Source organism: Dermacentor silvarum, chromosome 1 (assembly GCF_013339745.2).
Source record: "Dermacentor silvarum isolate Dsil-2018 chromosome 1, BIME_Dsil_1.4, whole genome shotgun sequence".
NCBI classification, from domain to species: Eukaryota; Metazoa; Arthropoda; class Arachnida; order Ixodida; family Ixodidae; genus Dermacentor; species Dermacentor silvarum.
Genome location: NC_051154.1, coordinates 347,783,814 through 347,798,458, shown reverse-complemented (window position 1 = coordinate 347,798,458; position 14,645 = coordinate 347,783,814). Strand labels below are relative to the sequence as shown.

Below are 14,645 nucleotides of genomic sequence, written 5' to 3'. Positions count from 1 at the left end.
GCGACTTCTACTCTTCTAGCAACTGTATACTTAGCGCCGGAGCGGGTTCTCGCGCGCACTGTATCTTGAAAGCAATCTCCAGACGGCTCTGACTTTTGTATGCGCTGTGCTTTCGCCGCTCAGTTTCCGTTGAAGCGATAGACCGCATGAATCTTTGCTCACTGCGGCGGCCGCGCTCGTGCTCGCTGACACCACACTTGTTAATTCAGTGAGGTTTTTTTTTTTTTTTCTCTAAAGTTTCGGTTGCTATTTTGAATGTGGCGTGTACGCTGAGCAGGTGTCTCAGAGACCCATGTCTCTGTGATCAGCGCTACCTCCTGTGCCTTCGCGAGAGCTTACAAGCGGTGCGAAACTCGTTTCTTCGATCTCCATGGCGAACTCCGTTGCCGGAGATCACCAACGCGGTGACGTTAGTGTTGACTGTACACGGAGACTACGTCACTGCTGCGCAAATCCAAGCAAGTCGATCCCCTCTAAGCGTATTATGAGGCAGGGCGTTATTTGAGGTTTTTTTTAAGCCACACTAATAATTTTTTTTTTTTTTTTTCGGCCGAACGAGTTTTTCGGACTATTTTTCAGTCCCCACGAGCTCGAAAAATCGGTTGGCGACTGTATAGAGCGCCCTAACCTAACAGCCGCACGTTGCTACCAGCCGGAAACTTCGAATTATCCGAATAGAGCCGCGCGGGCCATTCAAATTATCCGGTAGAATTTGCATTGAAAGTGACGGGACTGCTCAAATTCTTCGAATTAACCGAAATTTCAAATTAACCGATTTTGAATTATCGAGGTTTTACTGTATATGCCAGAGCTGCTCTATTAATGGTTTGTGCCATGTACTAGTCTTGAAGAAAAATTCTGTTATGATGTCATTGTAATAGCTGCTATAATGATCATAACAAAGGTAAACACTACCATCTGGTGCTTCTCCACCGTGTAGTGTCCCATTAAGGAATGACAAAGTACTAACCTTGTAAGAAATTGTCTTTCCTTGTAAGAACATGAGCTATAGGCTTTGTGCCTTAGGTATTCACACTTTATTGTTTGCTAATAGAGCTGTTCTTTTTCTTGTATGTGTGTTTACTGCATTTATTTTTACAGGAAGAGAAATATGACCTCATCTTGGATGATGCCATTGAGTTCGTCCAAGCTCTCCGTGTACCAGGTACAAAGCACAAGGTGAGTTGAAAAACTTTCTTACAAGAGCACCTTCGTTTTTTTTTTTTTTTTTTTGTCAAGTTTTCTGACAGGTAATTAGGGCAAGAACATAAATTACCGTATTTACTTGTGTAATGAACGCACTCGCGTAATGAACACACCCCTAGATTGGTCGCAAAAAATCAGTTTTTTTCCTCGCGTAATGAACGCACCCCAAGCTTTGCTGCTGTGCAGTGCCACGATCGAACGGCCATGCTGTAGTTTTCCGGAGAGACTAGAATCCTTTACTCTCGCACATGTGTTTAAAGCAAGTCCACTTAATCTGAATGCCTGTCACGGTGTTGGAAATACTTAATAATGATGCCACGTGAGAAATGCCAAGATCACGTAAACAAAATTTTGCAGCAAACTTCTGTAGGCTACACATCCACGCTAGCGGCAAACATGCCATGGCAGCACACCGGCAGGGGCGGTGGGTTTAATGACCGAGAAGCTGACGGCAAAGCCATGACGAGAGAACACTGGCGGTAAGCATGCGGTAAGAACAGGCTGCATGTTATCACGGTAGCTTGGCGCCTGGCGGAAATAGCGACCGTGATAACCCTCAGCCTGTTCCCGCCTCAACCTTGCCGCCAGTACCGGCGCAAAGGCGCCTCGTAGACTCTAGAGAGAAAAAAACCGTAACTGGCTCTCTGCAACAGTTACTTTACACAGTTAATGCACTTTACTCTGACGTAACAGCAGAGAGCACGTGCGCAATGCGTAGCCAGGCGAGGGGGCCCGGCTGGCACTTGGTCAGCATTGTCATCCTAGTCGTGCATAGTGTCGAATTCGCGTGTCTGTTGCTCGCTTTTGTGCCCGTCTTTGGTTTGGCTGTGTGTGATGGACCCCAAGTCGAGTTGTACGCATGCTGTGGGGCAGAGAGTTTATCTGTTCACAAAACGGAAACGCTGATCAGACACAGATAAACTTTGACATGCCGATGAGCAGGACGGTCGAGGAAAGAGACACAAGTAGTGTTGTTGTCAAGACAACAGGTGCGAAAAAGCAGCGCTTCAACGTGATGCCTCCGATAACGGCAGACGGCTAGAAGCGGCTGCGAGGACGAGATGTTGTGGATCCACAATGTGGATAAAGCGACCAGCGACCAGGACGACAGGTCTGATGGTTCCGATGCGGAGGGAAGTGCAATAACAACAGTATTACTGTTTGCAAATAGTACACGTGCATTTTTACTGCAAAGATTAGTTATATAATGCATTTTTCAAATTATTACCGTCTAGGGATGGGTGAATATTGAATTTGAGGTTCGAAGCGAATTCGAAGCGAATAGTGATTTGGTCGAATAATTTCGAATCGAATAGTTCGAATAGTATGCAAGGTCAATCTAAATGGTCGCAAAGCTTCGGGCGAAAAGCAGTTAAGAACGAATTGTCACCGACATCAGCAAGGGTGGTTATGGGAGCAGCGATTGAAGCACGGCTATGTTTGGAGGGAACAAACATTGCAAAAGAAAATAGCGTTTTTTAATTAAAGCGATACACAGTTAGATTCATTCAATGAAAACAAAATTCCTAATCAATTTTATTTACACATAGTGAGAAAAGAACAACTCTAGTTTACTTGATCATTATCAATAAATACCTTTTTTCAGCGCCCACCTTAAGAGCGCCCACCCAACGCCTCCTAAGTAGAGGAGGCGCTGGCCCACTGGTAGCGGCGGGCGTTGACGCCACTATCACTTGCAATGCAATGCAGCTCTTGAAGTTGGCAGAAAGGGGCACTCGTAAAGTTCACCTGTTACAATACGCCCCCCTCACATGTTGTATTGCTTTGCTTGTTGACGTTTGTCTGAATTTGGTGACACGTGTAGTTTCATTGTTTCTTAACCTGTTCCATCAAAAGTAGTGAGTTGCGACCGCCAGATAATTGTTCACTTTAGTTGTTTTCGTGGGACAGCGCTGGCCGACGGGCTTGGCATCCGACGAAAGGACGAGCACTCGACGCCCAAAGCGTTCGTCAGCCTCCAAACAAAGTATGTTCTGTGCAAGGGTGCGGTTTCGACACCCGTATGGCTGAACTTTTCCTGCATCGGTTTCCGCGCTGAAAGCTCGAAACGCCCATCACGTCGAATGGCGGGGCATTTGAATATACAGCTCTAACGGCAGGCCCCCGAAAACAAATTTTGCGCCTTTGAGAACAAAATGCCGTCACTTCTGTTTTTAACAGATATCGCGTCGCATTATCTTTATTCTTCGGCCGGAAGTGTTCCCTCCTCATACAGATGGTGCTAAGCCCCATGAACCGCCGATGAACCGCCATGTTTTGAACGTATGGGCTTCTATGGGAGCTTCGCTACCAGGTGTATTTACCTTGTAGTATATATCACATATTACAGTAAAACCTAGTTAATTCGAATTTCACGGGACCAAAAAAAAATGTGCGAATTAACCGAATGCCGAATTATCAGGGTATCCAGAAAACAATAAGCAAATGCTTACTACGTTCGCATGATTTTATTAGTGTAATGGCTGAGCAAATCCTTTTGCTATTTTGCGCAAAAGCAGTGCGGAAGCTGCAATTCTCGTCATCTCGTGACTGATTGGCTCTCGCAGCAGCGATCGAGGCCTCGCGACTTCCTTCGCACCACAGCCGCGGCGCGTGCCATCATTTGTGACACGCTTTGCACTACCGCGCGCACATCCCAATTATTTTTTCGCCAGTAAGCTGACCGCCAACAGATCGCACGTCCATCACGATGTAGCCGGTGCTCTTCATCCTCAACAGCTTTGCACAGAGTCAAACCGAAACAACTATTTGTCGCAACCGTGGCCGCGATCGACGCAATTATGAACGGCGACATTGCAGTGCTTAAGGCACGCAGCCGACGCATGCACCGAATCAGAACAAAACTACCGTTCGCTGCAACAACTGCAGACGAAATCGCGGTTGCTATCTATGCGATCATGGATGGCCACTACACGGCTTTTTAGGCACGCGGCCGACGTGCGTATTGAGTCAAAACGAAACTACTTTTTGCCGCAACCGCTGCGGAAGAAACAGCGGCAGCTATCGACGCGATTATGAACAGTGACTTTGCGGCACACGGCCGGTGCACGCACAGAGTCAGAACGAAACTACCGTTCGCTGCAACAACTGCAGATGAAATCGCGGTCGCTATCGATGTGATCATGGATGGCCACTACGCAGCTTTTTAGGCACGCGGCCGACGTGCGTATTGAGTCAAAACGAAACTACTTTTAGCCGCAACCACTGCGGAAGGAACCGTCGACGCAATCATGGATGGCAACCATGAAATCCCGCAGCCAACGCGTTGCTATGCGCGGCGGTAAACGCAATAAATGCACAAATAAGCACGAAGCGTTCTGTCGTTGCTGTCATTCACGTACGATTTCTGCTGATGACTATGGCAATGCGGACTCCGCCGCTTCATTTCGGTTGTACGCTAGCGCCGTTTCTGCTCTTTTGCGTCGCACATTTCTGGCTCTTTAATGAAAAAATGTATAGCCTTCGAGATTTATGGTTGATGTATGATAGCCATGACCTGACATAGCCTCCGAGATGTGTACCGTCCCTCCGTGGCCTCTGGCTGGCTGTTTGGGAGCGCAGGCTAATTCGAAAATATTGAATACCTGAATTCGAATCGTAGCGAATAACGAATATAGAATTATACGATCGAATATTCAACAATACCGAATATTCGCCCATCCCTATTACTGTCTTACTTTTCAATTGTTGCTGTTTCGAAAATGTTCCCATAAGATTTACCCTGCATAATAAATGCGCCCCCTAACTTTGGATTTTTTTTGGGGAAAAAATGCGTTCATTACGCGAGTTAACTGTACGGTAACTTTAGCACCATGTCCTGCAAAGTGTGCATAGCCAACAGCTTGGCTCTATAGTACTAGCTTTTATTTAAGTAATATTTCATTAAACATTGCAGAAGTTTTTTGCAGGATTTTTGCACTTTGAATGCCTGTCTGTATGGTCATTAAATATACCCATAATTGCATGGTATATATCATATATGATAAGTGAAAACTTTTGCTCATAAAATCACGACCATGCGTCTCTAAAAAAAAATTAAGGTTTGTTTGAGCATATCTGACCTAAACCAAGGCCTGTCTAATTTTTTCATAATAAAATAATAACTTACGCATTAAGGGGTCAAAGATCCTCAGGTGGTTGAAATTAATCTAGAGCCTCCCTACTATGACATTTGTTTTTTCGGCTGTCAAACCGAACAGTCTGATTTAAGATTTTTTTTTTCATGCATTTGTTGAACACTGCTGTTAATCAAAACATGGTAAAATTCAAACCAATTATGCATGTCCCATTTGTAGTGTAATTAGTCATTCACTCAAATGCTTAACTTCTGCACACTGGCAGTGAGGCTCCGTGAAGTTGAAGAGAAGGAAGAGGAATGTGAGCAGCAACAGGAGATTTGTGCTGTCTTTGTGAAGTAACAGGATGTGTCCATGATAGGATTTCTGCTTCCTGAACGTTGGTGTCCTTTCTTCACAGGACAGCAAACCCGAGCCAGAGCTGAGTGAGCATGAACGCAAAAAGCTGAGCATCCAGGAAACACGTCGCAGCCTTCCCGTCTTTCCCTTTCGGGAAGATCTCCTCCAAGCTGTTGCTGATCACCAGGCAGGTCTCCCTGTTGGCGACAGGTGCTTTGTTGTCTGCCAGATGTGTCGCTATGACGATGATCAAGCTGGATTCACTAAGAATCGCTCATTGGCCTAACGGGGCGAGGGATGGGGGGGAAGGTAAGGGAAGTGGGCCAGTCGTTAAAAGGTGCTCAGCAGTACACCATGCGGAGCATGCCCAACTCCACAGCGACAGCGTAAAGCGTTTGCAAAACACTGCCGGCCTCCGCCAATGGATGAATCCACTCTTTATAGCTGGCCACTCAGCCTCAGCTTCCTTCAGAGGCCCTCAAACTTCGAGCAGTCCCACAGCAGGTGTCGCAACTGTTGATGCAGCTGTCATGTTGCATGCAGGGCAACCCATCTGTATATTGCAGTAAATGTGGCACAATGTCGTGTGAAATATTCTTTTTTTCTTTATACCATATTTAGTCTAATCTAGGCCGACTCCGCCCCCCCAGAAGGTCGGAGCCAGAAAAAAAAAACTTACCTTGAATGTAGGCCAAACAAAAAGCGAGGAACAGCATTCGCAAAATGAAATATGAACATGCCGAGCTCATTCTACGTCACCATCGCTGCTAGCCTTTTCGCTATCTTCCTTATCGCTGTCATCTTTAAACGGTGCACTATATTCAGTACCATCAAGCGCATTAGAGATGCTGCACTTTTTGAAGGAGCGCACCGTCAATGGTCCTGGGTAAATGCTATCCTCGTTGCGGCGCACTTAAAAAGCGTCTCCCGTGGCCCCCTCTAATGACGGACGTTTTTCCTATCGATGCCGAAGTGCCGCCCGACTTGAACGTTTGACGATGCCTCTACGGCTAGCACAACTACCGTATTTACTCGATTCTAACGCGCCCTCCATTGTAATGCACACCCATTTTCCATGACTACAAAAAAGTACGTTACAGTACCGCGCACCTCATGCTTTCAAACAGAAATACAACTTTCTGTCATTTGGAAAAACAGATTTCCTCCCAGTGCACTGAAGTTGTGATGAACAAAAAAAGTCGCAGTTTCGTACGGAAGGCGAAGCATTGAATGCGATAGCAAATTAGTAGACCGCTATACAAAGTAACGATAGCAGTTTTATCGGCCGTATAAACTTGCAAACAATCGCTTATTAAATAAATTAACAAGCACGGTGTCACAAGCGCACAAGCAAACTAAAGTCCCTAGATTTCCTGCTCTTTTTTAAGTAGCGACATCTACTCCGTCAGTCGCCATTATCTTGCTAGCTAGCATGTGACCGTCAACGGCCGCTGCTATCTGCGCTGCTCACAGCAGCGTGCAAGTGAATGCGGGTGAACAGCATTAGGAAGAACATGGCTGCTGGAATGAGCGCCGCCCAATGAGATTCGACGGCGGTGCTTCAAAGCTTGTCGCTGCTTAAAGGGATACGGACACAAAATCTGAAAATTTTACGAAAATGCTGAAAATGAATCCTCAGTGTGCGATTACACTGAAAAGAAGTAGTCACTACCCGCGAAAGTTGGAAGGCGTGACGTCATCACACCCTCATGGATAGCCAGCCGGCCGGCCGCAGTCATTCGAAGTGCACCGACGCCATCATCGCGAGCATGGATTCGAGTTCAGGTGCCTCTACCAGCGATGAGTACACGTCTGAAGACTAGGACCATTCCAACTTGGCAAGAAATATTACCGCTTATGCTTACGAGCTTTCCACGTCAAGCGACAAAGAAGAGCAGGCGGCCGTGGACGTGCCGGTGAGGCTTTTGCAAATCGTAGCGAGAAGATTTCGCTCTGCACCAGACACTTGTGCAAGAATTATTTGTCATTTCCACTCTAGACTTGCTTTTTCAAGAGCTCACACATGCGAGGCAGCTGCGGGGTACTTCAACACTGCGTGGGTGGGTGAATACAGTGTCGACTGCTTATAACGTAAGTCACCGGAGTGGCGAATATCCGCATTATAAGCGGTACCGCACTATAACCAAAACAATGATTTTATTGAGATAGCAATTATATGGACACTCCAGGCACATTTCTAGCTGTAGTAGCTGTCGCCGCGAGGTTCCATCTAAAGTCCAAGGGTGATAAAATCGGCGCCGTACGCTGTATGTGCGAAAGCGTGCGAGGGTGAGCCGGTGATCGCGTCTCATTCTCGCACACGCAAGGGAGAAAAGCGGGAAGGAAGCACACTGTCTTCCGTCGCGCACAAGGCTCGGAGGAGGGGTGGAGTGCGTTTACTCTGAGCGCGCACGCCCGCCCGCAGGGGCGGGCGTGTGTAGAGAGTCGCTGGCGACGGACTTGCTAGGCTAGAGAGAAGCTAGGCTCGACGTGCGTGCAAGGCAGCCATTTTGAAATGCCGACGGCTATGTGGTAACGCAGATTTAGGGTCGTGGTAAAAGTGCACGTTAGATTCCAGTAAATATGGTATTCGTTAGAAAGTGGCACTATAGTGGCATCGCCTGTTTGGTGCCATTACGATAATGCCACGCCGTGCGCCGATGCTACACCATACCAATACTACCGATACGACACAGGTCAAAATGGCAACGTCCCTCGTGTCCTTCAGTTAGCTGCTGGCGCGACTTGTAGCGGCTGCGATACTGACTTTTCTAGATGGCGCTAACTATGCACCATAGTGATCAGTTTCACTTAAAAACTGGTGCGTTTTTTAAAATTCTCGAATCTAAGCCCACCCTAAAGTTTCATATATGATTATTTGAAAAAAACTATCGGCCTAGATTCGAATAAATACGGTAACACAGCACTACGTCTCGCATTAGTACCACGCCAGTATGGCCCTTGTGCACTACCACTTCATGTGTTACTACAGTCAAACCTCAATTAAGGAACACGGATATATAGTAACAAATTATTGGATATAAAGAAGTAAATGTAAAATTTGACTGGTTATGCTTTAATTCAGTGGAGCAACCTCCTGCTATAACCAAATCGAAATTTGGCACCCGACATAGCATTGGTTATAGCAACGGAAATATTTCTGTCCACGTGCTTTAAAATTTATATGTCGTGGTAGCAAAAATCTCAAATATAGTCACCAATTGATTTTTCCGATGCCTGATCTTTCAGACTTCTCTGCATCACCACCACTTACCCGTAGCGCCAATGTATGATGGCAATAAGTGAAATTTAGGATGCTGCACACTGTTCCGAGTATGCACAGCGCTCGTGATACTGCAGGCATGGCAGCCATCAACAAAGTTGCTGTCTTGTTGACTAGGCACAAAACCGCAAGTTCAGTTGCCAGCTACAGTAGAATCCCATTGATACGTTTTTCAAGCGACTCCAGAAAAAAAATGCGACAGCTGGGAAAACGTAACAGTGAGAAAGGGTGCAAATCGTCACAGCAACATCAGAAACAGCTTTGAATGGCTGCCAGTACAGTATTAGATATCTCAGCGATTGTACTGTTACCGAGGATGGCACGTGTATAATTAAAGGGAATCCACTTTTCTGGAACGAATGGCCGCAGGTAGTATGCTTCACTGCATAGCGATTAGTTCTTTTAGCTATCAGTATGCTTCACTGTATTGCACGGCTTTGATGCGGTGAAGTTTATTAAAGCAAATCCAGCATTATGGAGCTCAAATAAGACTCTTGCTGCACGAGCCCTCTATTTTGAGACATGCACCTTGCTCATTTTTCCTCAATGGCATGTATTGCCTTTCATATTCAGTGGCTTGACAGCATCTGCCGGAACAGGGCCATTTCATCAACACGAATATTTCCGATGACGTGAGAAATGATCGCAGTCTCGTTAAGAGAAGCGCACTTGCGGGAGTGCAGCGTTGAATATATCAAATCTGACGGTTAACAGGAGTTCGATATGCGCGTAGTACAGTGGTATACTTTTGCTTGGTATTTCCAAGGGGATGTTAGAACTCTTTAATATAGACAGCAATTCAATATACAGTCACCCACTAATAATTGGGGCTCAATGGGTACTGGTAAAAGGTAATAGGGAGTGCTAAATACTGGATTCACCCAAAAATAAGTGACTTTATTCCATAGGTGGCCAAAAAAATGTTCTGTATTCTCAGATCGTCACTTTCGGGGATGCCTTCAATTTCACTTGACTAGTGCAAGATGCATCGGCGTCCACGAGCGATGGCATTCTTGACGCAGTGCCAAGCACGCTATCTTTTGTGTGACTATCCAGACAAATCCACTAATCTGATATGAGTCATGTCAAGCCAGGCTGTTGAGTTTTTATGCCAAGCATTGCAGTAAATAATCAGATAAGGCTTTCAACTATAGCCTGAATGATAACTGTTTACATTTACATTGGGAAAGTAAATTAGTTTTATTACCGTGGTGCTTTGTTTCTGTTGAGACTGCTTTTTGGTGAATGGCAACCCAGGGGTACCGGACATCTTCACTGTACACGTCAGGTGGAACCGTACTCCTGTTGGCTGCATGCAGTGCACAGTTCACGTAAAATACTCCTTTGGGGGGGGGTAGGTAGGTTTTGTGCCACCTAAACTTGTGCCTGACCGCCACCGAGTTGTTACTTCACAGCATCCCTGCCCTTGATACATATTTTGCTTGAAAACAGGCAGTGTTGTGATTTTAGTTTGCCATTTTTGTACACAAGTAAATGCCAAAAAGCAAGCATGTTTTTTTGAAGTTCATAACTCAGCAGCTTTCCTAGTGTCTTTTGACACTTGAGGAACTACATGAGGCCATTCTTTACTGTAACAATGGTTATGGCTCATCCAACACTCCTTTCCCACTGTCTCTTATCCTCCATTACACTCTCTTCAGAACCCACCGGGGTAGCATAGTGGCTATAGCTTTGTGCTGCTGAGCTCGGGGTCGCAAGTTTGTTCGTGGTCGCGGCGGCCACACTTTCACGCAGCGAAAATGCAAAAACGCTCATGTACTTAGATCTAGGTGCACGTTATGGCCTACACTTGCTCAATCCGCCTGTCCGCTCCCACACGCCTCCGCCCTCTTGCGGACCGGGGCGGAAGGCCAAAAGGCGGATCGTGTCAAAAAACTCGGTGTACGCTGCATCCGCACAAGCGGACTGCACACGCACTACAGTTGGACAACGCGGTCTGTTGACAGCTGGCAACCAATCGGCAGAGCAAAGTGTTCAAGGTTGGCAACTACCTTTGACAGCAGACGACGCTGGCATATTTTTGCAGATGCGACTTCAAGTTTCCGCGTCACGGTGAAAATGCGACTCTAGGCTGTCCCATTCTGTTCTGCAGCCGCATGTGTTGCATTGGCGCCGTAATCCTTCTTCGAAACACCGCACAATCATCCTATCTACGCTACCTTTTAAATATGTATTTGCAATCGCATCAGGTCACAACAGTGGGACGTATTCTCGGACTATCACTTTCAGTGCACGCTGCCTTGGCTGGTTGAGCAAAACCTCTGGAATCATCCAAAGTGCCGCGTTCTACGTTACGCGAAAGCGATAGTATCGCCGAGCGATTCGACCGAAATCGCCGTGTTCGGTGTGTTGGCGCAGTTTCTGTAGTGCTAGTGACAGTTTGCAGAACACGGAACACACGCACAACAGTCGCGGAATACAGCTGCGTAGGTTGACAACACACCCCTCTTTACCACTGAGCACGCGTGTGAGGCTCCGAGTACAGCTTGCTGATATGCTTGCATTTGCTTGTTCGAGCTGCTTTTTTTTTTTTCCACTCTGCCAATTTAAGAGTGTGCACAAAAAAGTGCACAAAGATTAAGCAGTACCATGACAGGCATGCTCCCTCTCTCAGCCATGGCATCAAACAAGCATGATCGACTTGACACCGTTTGATGCTGTCAGCATCATACATGCGTGTTCTATTTTGATTCTTTTTCCCTATATAAAAAATAAGCTCGCATAGAATGCACATGATCAGCGAACTATTGCAAGCTCTACTCGGGTTATTTGAGTGAGTCGGGCATGGGTTGCATGTTATGTAGTCACAACCTAGCTAGCTCATTCACAGCCATATTTTAAGAAAAGGAAAAAATGCATAGCATAACATAGACAGCCGGCCAGTACCTGTATTTTATCTGAAAGCAAAGCAAGATTATCAAGTAACTAAGCTTCGTAGTGAGTGCAGTGATCTCACGTTGTGTGAAAAGGTTGATGTAGTAAGTGGGTTTGTGTTTGTCTTTCTTAATTATTAGCTGCATGACAATGAAGTGAGGAAACATATTTTGCCATTTTTTATTTTCACAACAAACCAACAGATAGTTCCTTGGGTTCAGCACTTTTTGTTTAATACCTGCAGCGCCTGAAGACATTACTGCTTGGGGGGGGGGTAAGAATACATAGTACAGTATAGACCACTTATAATGTAACCATTTATGGTGCAGGAGCGGATATAGTACGGTCTTTTCAGACTCCCGTTAATTTCCCCATAGCACTCCATGTATACGCATACCGCTTACAGTGCAGCCGCGTGAGATGAAATACCGGTTATAATGCGGCTTCCGCGGGAAAATCTCGCCGACAAGGGCGGCAGCGAGCACGCTTCTCAACAAGGTGCGTGCTGTCGGCCGGCGTGTGCATTATTCAATGCAATCAAACTCTCGTTAATTCGGACTTAATTGGCTGCACATCGGTTCATTCAGACTACTTTCGGAGCTCGAGGAGCGCCCCAAATGTGCGACGCAAAAAAGCAAGAACGGCGCTAGTGTCCAACCGAAACGAAGCGGCGGAGTCCGCATCGCCACAGCCATCAGTTGAAATCGTACGTGAATGACAGCAATGCCGGAACGCTTCGAGCCTATTTGTGTCTTTAAACCCTGTATTCTTGCGTTTACCGCTGGGCATAACACCGCGTTGGCCGCAGGCTTTCAAAACTAACTGCGTAGTCGTCATCCACGATCGCGTCTATAGCGGCCGCAGTTTTCTCCGCAGCGGTTGCGGCGAACAGTAGTTTTGTTTTTACTCGGTATGCGCCTCGGCCACGTGCCTAAAAAACTGTGTAGTCGCCATCGATGATCGCATAGATAGCTGGCGCGGTTTCAACGGCCAGTTGTTGCTGCGACTGGACGACTCGGTGCGTGCATCGGGCGCGTGCCTTCAGCACTGCAAAGTCGCCGTTCATAATCGCGTCGATAGCGGCCGCAGTTGCGACAGACAGTTGTTTTGTTTTGACTCGGTGCAAAGCTTTCGAACTTAAAGAGCACTGGCTACATCGGGATTATGTTTTCGCCAGTGAGCTGGCGAAAACATAATCGCGATGTGCGCGTGATAGTACAAAGCGTGTCTACATGCTTGGTCTACATGTATGCATACGTGCAGGGCTTGAAAATCGTTGTTTTGGTTATAGTGCGGTACCGCTTATAGTGCAGATATTCGCGACTCCGGCGACTTACGTTATAAGCGGTCTACACTGTATTTGCATGAGGCCGGCATGACGCAAACAACAAACTACTGCGCGTGCCATTACACACCAACAAGATTAACCACACAGACCGTTATACATCTAACAACAAAGCTCGAAACGCCACTTCAGTTCAGCATTCAGTAATTTGTTGTGGCAGTTGATTCCACTGACTGATGGTGTATGGAAAAAATTAGCCATTAAAGACATTCGTTCTAAAATTAATTTCCCTTACTTTTTATTCATGATTACGTTGTTGAGATGGAAAGCGAGGGAGCAAAAGGTATGTTTCCCTGTGTACTTTAACCATGCCACAATAAAATTTGGAAAGCATTTCTAATCGCGGGTTTTTTCTGTGCCTGTTTAATAATTCCCCTCCCAGCCCATCCATAGGGGTAATGACACTAGAAGTAAAGTTATAATTATTAAAAACAAATTGAGCTGCGCGGTTTTGTACGAGTTCAAGCGTATTAGAAAGGACTTTAGTTTGTGGGTCCCAGAACGCATAGGTGTACTGCAATATCGATCTTACATTACTAAAGTGAAGTCATTCTCAAATTTTGGGAGCTGCTGTCCTGAAGTTACGTTTGACAAAATTCAGCATTTTGCAAGCTGTCGCTGTTACATATTCAACCAGCTTAGTCTAAGTTAGGTTGGATGAAAAATAAACCCAGGATATTTATACTCGCTCACCAGTGATAGCTGTATAGTATCTAATGTATAATCAAACGTGTGGATTATGTACGTGAGTAAAATAGCCTAACAAATCAAAGCTGAGTAAGCTGAAAGCAACTTTGCATGTGGCTTAGATAATATAATCCTCCTAAATATGGCTCCCCGTATTATCACGCGCTTTATTTACTACTTCACTGTTACACCTGAACTCTACAGTGCCACCAGGCACTGCTGTATTTCTGCAGGCATGCTAGAACAGCTTGGCTATGAACAAACATCCCTTTCCATCACTCTGAAATAAAGGTGGTGCACATTTGCAGTCAGAATATGCTTATAAGCATAACTGTCCAGGATTCAAAAAAGCCTTTGAAATGTAAGGGTTGATGCTCAGCTTTGCTGGTGTGACATATTACATTTATAGTGCAAGACCGCATCGACGGACAGGAGGGACACAACACAAATACTTGTGTTATGACCTCCCAGTCACAATGCAGGTAGTTTTCTGTAGTTTTCACTGTGGTTCTTAGCTACAAAAATGTGAAGAAATCTGTAAATTGGAAACTGTTTTAAGTAAACTGAGACACCATTAAAAGCAACATAACACTCAGGTGTACATTTTTTGGTCACACCAGCTCTTTGTGCTGCAGGTCAAATTTGTATATACATATATTGTTACGGGAAGAAAAGACGCTTGACAATATATTTACAAGATACATACAATGGGCAGAAGACAGGCATACAAGAAGCCTGTTTGTGCGAATATCGGCGATCGTGTGATGATCGTTTGCTACTGCAGCACCTCGTA

General features: G+C 45.8%; 1 protein-coding gene across 1 annotated transcript in view; it reads left to right on the top strand.

Annotated features, from left to right (window-relative positions):
- Positions 1–14,645, top strand: part of LOC119437400 (pre-mRNA-splicing factor ATP-dependent RNA helicase DHX16-like) — a 147,399-nt gene that overhangs the window by 49,775 nt on the left and 82,979 nt on the right. The window contains exons 8-9 of the mRNA XM_037704429.2: positions 1,102–1,179; positions 5,704–5,829. Of these exons, the coding sequence (XP_037560357.1) occupies positions 1,102–1,179; positions 5,704–5,829 (204 nt within the window). The remainder of the gene's footprint in view (positions 1–1,101; positions 1,180–5,703; positions 5,830–14,645) is intronic.